This window comes from Caenorhabditis remanei, chromosome V, assembly GCF_010183535.1.
Source record: "Caenorhabditis remanei strain PX506 chromosome V, whole genome shotgun sequence".
In the NCBI taxonomy this organism is placed as follows: Eukaryota; Metazoa; Nematoda; class Chromadorea; order Rhabditida; family Rhabditidae; genus Caenorhabditis; species Caenorhabditis remanei.
Window position 1 is genome coordinate 1,684,852 of NC_071332.1, and position 12,173 is coordinate 1,697,024.

A 12,173-nucleotide genomic window follows, 5' to 3' on the forward strand; every position below is an offset into this window, starting at 1 on the left:
CAGTTAATTTGAATATTTGAATATGTAATTGTTCTTTTGATCAACTAGAATAGAGATAAAGGAGCAGAGATCGGTGGTTGATGGATATCAGGGACCATGTACAAGACTGTACTGAAAATGATATTATTTAACAAGGGAACTTCAAAGGGTCGCAAGTTTGGAATCGTTCCAAATTGCAACCAGGTATTGAGGGCAGTTCTATTTAGTCAGATCCCAAATTTTTGTTTTGTGGACTTTATTTATTTATTGGGACGAAAGGAAAAACTATAGATACAAAAGACTAGAAACGGTCCCTCACGAGACAGTTTCGAGTTAAGAAAAAGAGAGGGGACATGAAATAAAGAATCGAGGGAATAAGGAAGAAAAGCGGAAGGTAGAAAATACAGACATAATGGCAAGGGGGAAGAGAAAACCGTAACAAAGGCCAAAAAAAAGGAAAGGCCAAAAAAAGGAATAACTTAACCGTCTCAAAGTTTTACAGGGGTAAAACTTTGAGACGGTTTTCTCAGCGGCAAGTGACGAGCATAAAACAACAATTTTGGATCTGCCTACTCGAACTGTCCTCAATGCCTGGTAGCAATTTGGAACGATTCCAAACTTGTGACCCCTGGAGGTTTACTTTTAAGACGTTAAAGAAAACTGTAGTAAGATAGAGCGCAGTTGTTTGAACGTTGTTGCAGAATAGCTCGGACAGTTCTCTTTTACGTCTTAAACAATATCATTTTCAGTACAGTCTTATACATGATCCCCCATTTCCCTCATTTGTTTCTCAACAGATTTCTGCTCACTTATCCCTATTCTGATCAAAAGAACACTCACATATTCAAATATTCAAATTAACTCATAAATGAAACCAACAACAAATCAAAGAATCAACCACCCTAGAACCCCAACACAGAATCCTCCATTCTATCAGAAATGAATCGCTCCTTCGTATTCTTACTTACCCTTCTCATCATCTGTGCTGCCCAAAAGGACTCCGGCCGCTATATCAATCGGATTAAGATTGAGACCTTTGCCAACGCTTGGGGGGTCAATAGGACTTTCACCTACTACGTCAAGGATAGTTATGATCAAATTCAAAAGGACAACTTCACTATAGAATCCGGATCAATTGGATATCTTTATGAGGATGATTATACTTCTGACACTTTTTCGTGTACGACCGCCGAGTGTCCAAAGCTTAGAAGAATCTACGAGTATACCACTACTGTCAATGGTAATTTACAGGAGTTATATCTAGTCAGTAATAAAAATCACAGGAAAAGTCACCACTCGCCTCCTCGACCCTGCATTGAAAGCTAGTCTTGGGGCCACCACCGCCAAGCCGATCGGATTCGTTGCTCCATACCCAGGATACTGTAGCTCCGACGATACTGTTCCAATAATTGAAATGTACTCCGATTATTTGCAGCGTTAGTCCAACTGTTACCAAAGTTATTATATACTGAAACATAGATACTAATTTCAGAGTACGGCTACTGGTCTCCATTACAATTAAATCAAGTGTTCAATTGGGGGTCCTATCGTGAGAACTTTGCGAGATATGTACCGACACGTCTAGTTGGATATGCACTTTCTAGAGACTCAAATAGAACATTTCTCTATAACGCTGCTCCTGATTTTGTAAAGCCAATTGGAAAAGCTAACTACGTAACAAGAATTTACCAAAGTTAAGGGAGATCCTATATTATTTTAGACTCATTCATTCTTCCCTACTTACCAATACATGTGGTTTGGTAATAGGTACACCAGGGTAACTTTGGGCGCCCCTGCCGCAATTGATGCTTTTCTGAAGAAAGATAACTTTGCAAGTATTCAAAGCCATGGGGCTTTTGTTATCGGAAAAGGCACTGCTGCCGAATTCACGAGACTTTCAGCCGTTTGTGGAGAGCTGATGCCAATTTATACTGCAATGAACGCTCAAACTAGTCAGTCATACAATTTACAGATTCGCATCGTGCAATGACTTGATATTATTTCAGACCAAAGTGCCATATTCGCACGTACTGTTCCGGCTCCGTTTACAGCTATTGCTCAATCGGGATGGACGTTTAAAGAGAACAGACGAGTTTGTGGAGGAATTAAGGGATTAGCCCCGTTGAGGGAGTTCAAGCACCGTGAAACAAATTCCTTCGCTTATTCAAACGATCTAACAAAGTTTGCTGCGACACCTGAATTTGATCCATATGAAATGACTTCCAAAAATCTTGGGTATGCTCCGCTTGATCAATTTGGTTTTCTTCTTGTTAACGCTACTATTTGAATCCAATGAAGTGTTGCTTCTCTTTTAATGTTTACATCGGTGATGCTAATTACACAGATAAGATCAGCATTCTTGTTATTCTAACATTTTTATTCTGACGTAACTTGGTCAGTAGGTCAAATATTGAGAATCCCTTTGGTGCAATCGAAAGAGCCTCATTACCTCTACAAGTATGCCAAATTTAAGAAAAACCAATACGGACCTATAAATGTTTCCAGAAACAGCAAAGATGAAAATAATACTTCATTCCAATTTGATTTAAACAACAGCGTTAATAAGAACAAAACCGAATTGATCAAGTGGAACGTATCCCAAGTCTTTGGTGGTCAATTCCCAGTTTTCGTCAATCCCACCAATACTATTCGTATAAGTGTACCGGTTTGCAATGTATCTGTGCTTGAACTCCATTAACGGATACAATCCCTTGATTCCTCCACATGCTGATACTTCCTTCTTGAATGTCCATCCGGCCTGAGCAATAGCTTGCAGTGGAGCCACGACGCTACGGGCGACCAGAACACCGTATGCTGAAAAACAGGAGCATGTAGAATAAGGTAAGATCAATAAAACTTACATTTTGCAGAGTCACTTGCTACATAAAGGGGTATGAGTTCCCCGCAGACTGCGCTCAGTCTTGATAATTCGGCGGATGTCCCTTTTCCGATAACAAAAATTCCAGTGTTCTTCGGAATGAATCCAGGTTTTGCGGCATAGGCGTCAATAGATGGTGGAGCACCTAAGGTATACTTGTTGTTTCCAGAAGTAAATTCAACAAGTTGATAGGCAGGGTAGAATGAATGGGTCTGAAATTTCACTTTTTCTAACACTCCGACATCTCGCCCCTTACGTAGTTAGCTTTTCCAATCGGCTTCACAAAATCTGGAGCGGCGTTTGAGAGAACAAGTCTATCTGTTTCTCCAGAAAGGGCGTATCCAACGAGACGTTTTGGGTTGTATCTTGAAGTGTCGACTGTGGTGGAAGCAATGTTGACCAGTTGGTTTGGTTGGGCCAGGGACCAATAGGCATATTCTAGAATTGGTATCTTTTGTTGAAACTGTGTGAAGTAAACTAACGTTGCAAAGCATCTGAGTACATCTCAATGATCGGGACAAGATCGTTAGAGCTACAGTATCCTGGGTATGGAGCGACAAAGCCGATCGGCTTGGCGGTGGTGGCGGCGGTGCTAGTCTTCAAGGTAGAGTCGATGAGGCGAGTGGTAACTTTTCCTGAGATTTAAGACTTTTTAGATATCTGATAGCTCAAATAACTTACCATTGACATTAGTTGTATGTTCGTAGATTCTTCTCATCTTTGGGCACACGTCGGTCGTACACGAAACAGTGTCAGCAGCATAATCATCCTCATAAAGATATCCAATCGACTCGGCGACTGTCTTGAAATTGTCTACTTGAACTTGATCGTAACTATCCTTGACATAGTAGGTGAACGTCTTATCATTGCCGGCTTTATTGGTGAAGGTCTCAATCTTGATCCGGCTGACATAGAGGCCGGAGTCCTCTTGGGCAACACAAATGGTGAGAAGGGTAAGTAAGAATACGAAGGAGCGATTCATTTTGAATATTGAATGAAGGATTCTGCACCCTTTTTGTGGGGTTTGAGGGATGTTGGCTTTATATCAGTTAATTTGAATATTTGAATATTCAATTGTTCTTTTGATAAGAATAGGGATAAATGAGCAGAAGTCAATTGAATATGATATGGTTGTGAAATTGAGCGACAGAATCAGATGGATAGGGATCATTTCAGTAAAAGTTGAATCAAAGGAATTCAATGAATTAAGTGAATTAGTTTCAGAAAAAGATTTAGATCTCTTGTCAGTGTTTTTTCCGTTTGGGAAAAATTGACAAAAAAAGATCCAAATCCTCAATCAGATTTGTAAAAACCGGTTTTGAAATAGCATTCTTCCGAAGATGAGATAACATTGATGTGTGTGTGCGTGTTGTGTCATGATCATCAAACCATTAGGCTTGGGTTTCATGGAGAGGTTCTAGGAAATGATCAGCCACTGAACGGGGAACTCAGGGCGGTTTCTTGTGGTAATGGAGCATCTCCACCTGAAGCTGGAGCATCAGAGTTACCGCTTCTTCAGCTGCCGCCTGGTATCCCCCTTGTGGAGCTTGGACTGGTGCTGGACCGGCTTGATACACTTCTTGTGGTTGGTATGGTGTTGGTGGTGGTGGTCCTTGTTGGTATCCATCTTGCTGATAAAATGGGCGGCGTGGTCTCTTTGCTGTGGTCATACTTGTCATTTCACGGTCAGGGCCGAAAAAAAAGTTGTTTGCCGGCCCGGGGTAGGTGAAAATTAGGAAATCGGCCTGGTATGGGGGCTCATGTACGGGCTTTTGCATAAAAAGGTTTCCAGCGGTATTAACATTATTCTCCAAAACTCCAAATTACAATATTCCCTCCTTTGATCCCCCGCTTCCGTACCTTTTGCAAATCCACACCGGTTCCTCCAATTGCATAATTTGTACGAATCCTTGTCAAGAAACAAAAATATTCTTCCTGGTCTTCTTTACCCCCACCTAACAATAACATTAGCGTCCCCCTTCCTGTTTAACCGAAACAGTTTCAAAAATTGTATTTTTTCATCGCTTCTTTTCTATAATATGCCAATATGAAACCTGTTGTTGCCATTCGACCATTATACGAGAGAGGGGAAAGATATCTTGATCAAAAACACATATCCCTCCCGAATATTGCATGTCTCTTAAGCATCGGTTAGCAACCCCCGATAAGACCAAGCGGGATTGCGCAGGTAGGATAGGAAGAAGTCACCGACAACATCTTCTTTCTCCGAAAAATAATGAAAAATCGAGAACAATGGATAGAGAGGAAGCTAGCAAGTTTTAAGGAGGAGTGCCACTGGTGACTACAAATGATAACGCATTTTTGACGGTCGGCGTATATAAAAGCATTCGGGATTCACCTGGAAACGAGATGTAATCGACGAATGCCGTTGATGGATTTTTTGAAAATTTTTGTTTTATTTGTATTATATATCATGAGATAGGCTTAGTTAGCCTGATATATCAGGCTAGCAAGTTTCGTATAGTAGAATTTGCTGAAAATAAATGTGTAAGTAGTTTAGAACATTTTTAATAAAATGGCCACAGAATATTTCGCTCACGTTTTATTCAAATGGAGTTTTCTTGCTATTGCGGCAAATGGTAACAAGTGTCCCAAATATTGACTAAGTTATTGTAGGACCGGTACATACTCAAACTAAATAACGGGCCTATTTAGGTTTAGTCTTAATAGATTACTGTAAACAAGAGCATACGGTAGTTTACGCTATTAGAATTTTAAGGTAATTTATGCTAACCTTTTTTTTGGAGAAGAAATCACGCTCATGGATAATAGCTGATAATCTAAAGTAGTCCATTTGAGTTCAAATTATTTTCCCGCGAAACCGGAAGCGTTTCCATACCACATTACAGGTTGCCAATTAAGTCGCCGCTCAGTCAAATCGCGTGCTTATAACGTGGACGAACGATACGGTTTTAAATTTTTCGAATGACGCTCACTTTTTTCCATTTTTCTCGCTTTTTTTCGGATGACTTAAGTACAAGCCGCACATCGGTAAGGTAATTGTTAGAGGTCCAAACTTTGACCTCGTTTTTTTCGAATTCCAGGTGTCGAGGGTGAAAACTGAAAATATATTTGGAACCAGCGTTTTCTCAGCTTGCAAATGAAATAGGTCACGTCCCATAACTCCAAATTGAGTCCATGACCTTCCCTAGTTAGTGTACCAGAATTTAGGACACTTTGTTTACAGGGTGCCGTAGAACCAGGGGCCTTGTTATAAGTCTTTTCGCCCTGTTATCGGAGAGTTGCTGTCCAAAAATTCTGTCAATGTCTGAAATATCTGAAAGTAGCAGTGCACTCCTACCCAAAACCGTCCATGACGTGTCCAACCCATTAAATTGAAGCCATAACCATTCGGTCTAAACAAACTCGTCTTCTTCCACCACCATTTCTGCCATGCCATTCATCTTGAGTATAATGAGTAGTCGTTGATTTGCGCTATCTCTATTACATAACCGCCCCCCCCTCCTAGGATGTCGTTCCCGTCCTCCTTATTCTAATCCTAATCCCTTCTTCTTCTTCTTCTTTTTCCAAAAAAAACCGGACAATCGTCGCTTATCACTATCAATCAAGTCTCCGTCCGCTAACCGATCCCTCCTTTCACTCGGCTTTGCTAGCGACCAATGCTTCTGACCCAGATTCCATCTCACCTCAATTCTCAATAATGAGATGGATTCTGGAGGATATGTGGCAATAGTTGTAAAAGTAATTGGCATGTCGGCCAGCGCCTTCTCTCCACCTTCTTTCTCTTCTGTCATTTTCATTCACAACTTTTCCAGAATATGCTATTCCGACTTGTCTTCTCCTCACTTCTCCTAGCTCACACCACCTCTGCCTTCTTCTTCGGCGGCGGTGGCGGAGGTTGTGGATGTCAGCCAGCTCCAGCGTGTGCGCCACACCCGGCTCCAGCTCCATGTTCTGGAGGTAGCATCGTTCAAGGGTACGTCGGAGCGCCACAGCAAGGAGGCTACGCCGCCGCTCCACAATTCCCACAGCAAGGAGGTGGGTACCAACAAGGACCACCACCACCAGCACCATACCAACCACAAGGAGGATATCAAGCCGGTCCAGCTCCAGCTCAAATCGCTCCACAAGGGGGATACCAGGCGCCAGTGCAGCAGGTACCGCAAGGAGGATACCAGGCGCCAGCTCAACAAGTCAACACTCAAGGACCAGTGGAGTCTGCTCAAGTCCAAGAAGTTCAACAAGCCGGAGGTAACTACCAGGATGCTCCAGCTCCAGCTCAAGTCGCTCCGGCTCAACAAGAGACTGCTGCTGCCCCAGCGCCAACTGACACTGCTGCCTATACCGGGGTGAGTTGAGGTGGTAATGGTAGATCAAAATTATTGATTGATTGTTTAGGAACAAGAAGTAGTCGCCTCCCTCGCGCGTGAAGAGCCAAACTATCAGGTATGAGTGCTTGCTTTTTATTTTAGGCTTTTTTTGCTAATTAACATTTTCGCTTTCTCTGTTGCTTGGATCTGCCTGAATCTGCCAGAATCTGCCAAAACCACTCGCACACTACTTCCGATGATTCCTGAACAAGGATTTCCTTTCCTGGCTTATTAACTGCATGCTCTCTTTTTCACTTTCAGAACACTGGCACCAATGTGGTCGAAGCGGCCCAGCACGCCTCTGAGCTTGGAAATCAGGTAACACTCGCATGAACTTACTAAACAATTCTTGCATAAATATGGGGGATTTTGCACATTCTCAAAAATAACGCCTAGATCTTATTTTTTGTAGTTGACAACTTTTTGATAGCTCTTTTTGTTATTGACATATGCGCTATGAAAGTTAAGGTTACACGAGAGACGTAGACAAGTCAGACACTCTAGCTTCTCTGTGCTCTCCTTACCTCTCACTCTATCACTCTCAACTTCAAAGATCCATATCTCGATACCGTGAAAAGTTATCAAAAAAACTGTCAACTACGAAAAAGTAGCTTGAAAATGTGATCTACACGATCATTCTACATTTAAAACTGTAGGATCCTCAGGAATGCCGTGACAAGCTCACATAGCTACATTTTTGTAGTTGATCACTTTTTGAAAGCTCCGCCCACTTTTGAGATATGAGCCTTTAAAGTCAAGAAGCGAGTGTCACCAGACCGCCAAACTTTGAAGCCGCAAATCTCAAAAATGGGTAAAGCTAGTAAAACACTTTTAACAACAAAAATAATGACCGAAAAATTTCCTATATTTTATTAGTTGACAACTTTTTGATAGCCCTGCAGGTTAATGAGACACCAAGCGTTGAAAATAAACGTCGAGGAGTATGAGACGCAGAGAAGTCAGACACTCTAGCTTCTCTGCGCCCTCTTTGTCTCTTGTTCGAGTTCTCTTAACTTCAAAGTTGCATTTCTCAAAATCTTGAAGATCTATTAAGAAATCAACAACTAAAAAAATTAAGATAATCTTCCGTAACACGGTGAACAGATCACTAAACTTCGGACAATCTGAAAATCTAAAAACTGTTCTTTATCCAATTTTCAAAATCTCCAGGCCGCCGCCGCCGCCGCGAAGAACGCCGAAGTCATCGAGGATGAAGAGGAGCCAATCAAGAAGAAGGACGAAGGAAAGACCACAATGATGAAGACCGTCAAAACCCCATCTGCTTCTTCCGCAATGAAGACCGCCTCTACTTCCACTTCCACCGAATTCCCAGTTGGAGAGGAAGTCGTCCCAGACACCAACGAGAAGGAGGTTGATATCAGCGAACTTCATCTCACCGATGACCCACTCTGCAACTCGGATGACTTGAGAAAAGTTGTGATCGATGTGAGTTATAGTAGTTTGTAAGGTGTTTGACCCCAAGACCTATTTTAGAACATTGACGACCAATTGAACAGCTCGAAGAGAATGATCCAATTGGCAGCTGAGGCGCAATTCGGTGGACGATTTGATGTGATTTGCGCAAATGGCGATTTTAGGTGAGAGAGGCTGATTTTTATGACCCATTACATTAAACCATTTGCAGCTATGTGACCAACACTGAGCTCTATTGCCAAGAGACAAAAGGAGACATCTCGTGTTACACCTATCGTCAATTGTAAGGAAAACGATTAAGGAAATACCATCTCATTCGAAAACCCGAAGTGCAATATAGAAAGGAAATTTGTTATGTGTTTTTTTCCTGTTTTTCAGTCATTTCTTTTCTTCTACAAAACTAATAATAAAGGATTTGCTTAATAAACGGAAATTAGATGGTTGGAAAGCTGAAGACGTGAGGATTCTGAATCTGTATTCAAATTTTTTCTAGGACCAAGGTGGACTGAAATACAAAGGGTTGAAGTAAAATGTGCCGGTATCCAATTAAAATCGTGCGTATTTCGGTTCATTTTGCTCCTGGAAAAATATAGAACACAGATTCATACTCCTGATGTTTTTGGCTTTTCAGGTATGTAAATTTGTATTTATAAGTTTCACTTATGGTTAGGACACACCCGTCAGATGTAAGCGTGTTTGTCGATTTGGATTCCCCATATCTTTGCCTGAAAACGTATGAAAGCCTTAAAAAATAAAATTTTTCACTCAAAAATCATGAAAATAACACCCCTTTTACCCAAAAACGTCAAAAAACACGTTTTTCAAGATGAAAATTTCTGAAAATTTCTCACAAAACGACTAAAAACTACCTAACTTTCCACATAGGTGTCCTAGAAACCCAAATTTTGAAAAATCTAGTCCCCGAGCACTTTGGACAGATTTTTGATGAAAAAATCTTGAATTTCCGTCAAAATTCAGCCATGGCCTAACATGGTGGCCTAGGAAACCAATTTTATGTGAAAACTAGTCCCCGGTCTTGATTAAGAAGATTTCATTCATATATCGCATAATTATTTATTTTTGATTCAGCACACATATATTTGAAAGAGAAAATTTAAAAAAAAAACAGGAAATACAAAGGGTTAACCAAAAAAGTAAGAAAAAAGTGAACGATAAATATAAGAAAGCATTTGATATATTGTTGGTATTCAGAATAATAAATTTGAATTCACAGCTCTAGAAAAATAGAGCGGTGCTTGCACCGTACAAAATGCGAAATCATTGAGAATCTGAAGACGCTTGGAGTGGATGAGGAGGCTACACAACAGTACTATAACATGGGTTCGGTTTTTTGTTGTTAAAGAATAAAGAAAATGAAAGATCCCTGAACTGATTTGGAAAGATGTAGTTTGACGATTTGAATGAAGATGAAGAGACGGAAATCTGAAAGATATGACATATGTATGAAGGGGGGAAGGCTTGAAACATTAGACGTCTTCGCCCCTTAGATGGAGTCGGATTAGACAGGGCTGTGGACATATGTTCAATTTAGGGTTAGTGTAGAAGGAAAAGGGAAATGGAAAAGGGAAGGTACTAATGGAAAATCTGAGATTGGGATATAGGAGAGGCTACAATATTTTGGAAATATTGGAAATTGGTTACTACAAATTTTCTGTAATCTCACTAAGATCTATTTTCCAAACATTTTGGTGACCAGCCATTTAATCGTTACAGCTTACATAAAAATGTGTACTCAACGATGCCGTAAGACTGTCAAAATAGAAATTTTTGTGAAAAGTGGGATCAAGTAGTTTGGACGTAAGCTACTGGAAGTTTTAGTGCCACAAAAAGTCAAATTTGAAATTCCTGTATCATAAGTCTAGCCTAAGCCTAAATCCATGTATCCGAGTCACTAGCCTAAGCCTAAATTCCTGTATCCTAGGTCACTAGCCTAAGCCTAAATTCCTGTATCCTAGGTCACTAGCCTAAGCCTAAAGGCCAATCTGATAAAACAGTACTGCACACAGTTATTTCAGAACTTGTACCCGCAAAACTTAAAAAAAAACTACGCAATTTTCAAGAAAATGTCTCAGAAGGTGCCTGTACCCTAAGCAAAGTTACAATAGCCTAAGTCTAAAACGAACGGTACCGTTTAAAGCGCCAGGTACTCAATTTTTGACGACGACTGGTCTGATTTCCAGAAATTTCCACTTTTTTGGCTATGAAAAACTCAAAAATCCTTACCTTTCTTATCTCATCCAATTCATCTCGATTTACATCACGCAGTACAAGGCGGCGGCGATTGGGGCCAAGATAGTGACAGCTGGAAAAAAAATTATTCAATTTTATTAATGAGCCAAATATGATACAATCCATCCCCTCCCCTTAAATCCACTACTAATGACCATTCACCTGTCCCCCCGTTTAATCCGGTTCGGCCACCGTTAATCCATGCAATCTCAAAAAATCCCCCCTTTTTTCCACCTGGACCATTTCAATACCGTCCTAATTAGGCTGTACTGTGTTGGCCCCTATAGGACTAAACGAGACTGATCATGCGGCAAAACAGTTTGGGGGGGGGGGGGTCTGGGCTTATTAGCCAGTCTATTTCATGTCCTTTTGTCTTCCCCCCGTCCCCGATAGTCAATTGTCACGCAATTTCCGGAAAGGGGACGCTCTGTTTCCACACTTCAATTTCTTCGTCGAAAAAGGGGGGACACCTCCTAGAGCTTCAAAATTCTAATGATGTGCCTTCTCCGAAATCCCAATGGGTTTGGTTTAGCCTTCCGGTGCTCATCTTTCTTAGATGGAATACCGAGATATGCTATACATAGTGGTGCAGCACCTGCCCTCCGGTTCGGTCATAAATAAATGGTCTTGATTAATGATACAACGGAACAACCCCAAGGATTAATGGATAATTACCTTGGTAAGCGGCATTGATCGATTCGTAGAGAGGGGCTTGTGTAGTCGTGGTGGTTGTAGTCGTGACGAGTTCGGTGCAGTTGAACAATTTGCATGTGCCCACACCGGTCCGTCCGTCATCCGTAATCGTGCACTCCGACTCCTTAACCTGGCACTTGTCTCCGTTGTTTGGGTCGAACTTGTTGTTACAGCAAAGTGCGAAATGTTCACAGTAGACGTCTCCATCCGGTGCGTATTTTGCCATGGTGGCGCAGAATTGCGCATGGTCCCGGACAGTGGGATCCCAGTCCTCGTCGGCTGTCACAAAAACTACGGCGAGCATGGCGAAGGCGTACACGAGTCGGCTATTCATGGCTTTTCTGGAAACAGAGAAAGAAAAAGATGAGAATTTTATGTAGATAGAGGCAAAAAGAAGAGGGGGAGCAAAATTTAATTATGCGAAGAGCTCAGTGCTCTCATATGAGCAAAAAAAATTCTTTTTGGGTAGAAGGGGGGGGGTCTCAGGAGTGTGTAAGAAGGGTGGAAAAAGGAAAAGGGGAAATATTTATGAGGCGAGAAAAGAAGTGGGTGTCACCAACGGAAGGTTGAGTAATGGAGCCCAAAAA

General features: G+C 41.4%; 4 protein-coding genes across 4 annotated transcripts; 2 read left to right on the forward strand and 2 right to left on the reverse strand.

The window, feature by feature from the left end:
* Positions 1-918: 918 nt before the first annotated feature.
* GCK72_016716 (uncharacterized protein) lies at positions 919-2,266 on the forward strand (the record flags this gene model as incomplete). Its single annotated transcript, XM_053731648.1, has 5 exons — positions 919-1,219; positions 1,263-1,415; positions 1,472-1,653; positions 1,700-1,931; positions 1,986-2,266. 5 exons carry the CDS (start codon positions 919-921, stop codon positions 2,264-2,266), a joined length of 1,149 nt encoding a protein of 382 aa, XP_053580561.1.
* Positions 2,267-2,524: 258 nt separating this feature from the next.
* Positions 2,525-3,839, reverse strand: GCK72_016717 (uncharacterized protein; the record flags this gene model as incomplete). Its single annotated transcript, XM_003101673.2, has 5 exons — positions 2,525-2,793; positions 2,841-3,069; positions 3,114-3,295; positions 3,340-3,492; positions 3,539-3,839. 5 exons carry the CDS (start codon positions 3,837-3,839, stop codon positions 2,525-2,527), a joined length of 1,134 nt encoding a protein of 377 aa, XP_003101721.2.
* Positions 3,840-6,657: 2,818 nt separating this feature from the next.
* Positions 6,658-8,930, forward strand: GCK72_016718 (uncharacterized protein; the record flags this gene model as incomplete). The annotated part of the gene is made up of 6 exons (XM_003101629.2): positions 6,658-7,188; positions 7,238-7,285; positions 7,471-7,527; positions 8,380-8,655; positions 8,704-8,807; positions 8,855-8,930. The coding sequence occupies 6 exons, from the start codon at positions 6,658-6,660 to the stop codon at positions 8,928-8,930; spliced, it is 1,092 nt and encodes a 363-aa protein (XP_003101677.2).
* Positions 8,931-11,524: 2,594 nt separating this feature from the next.
* Positions 11,525-11,920, reverse strand: GCK72_016719 (uncharacterized protein; the record flags this gene model as incomplete). Its single annotated transcript, XM_003101617.2, has 1 exon — positions 11,525-11,920. The coding sequence occupies one exon, from the start codon at positions 11,918-11,920 to the stop codon at positions 11,525-11,527; it is 396 nt and encodes a 131-aa protein (XP_003101665.2).
* Positions 11,921-12,173: the final 253 nt, after the last annotated feature.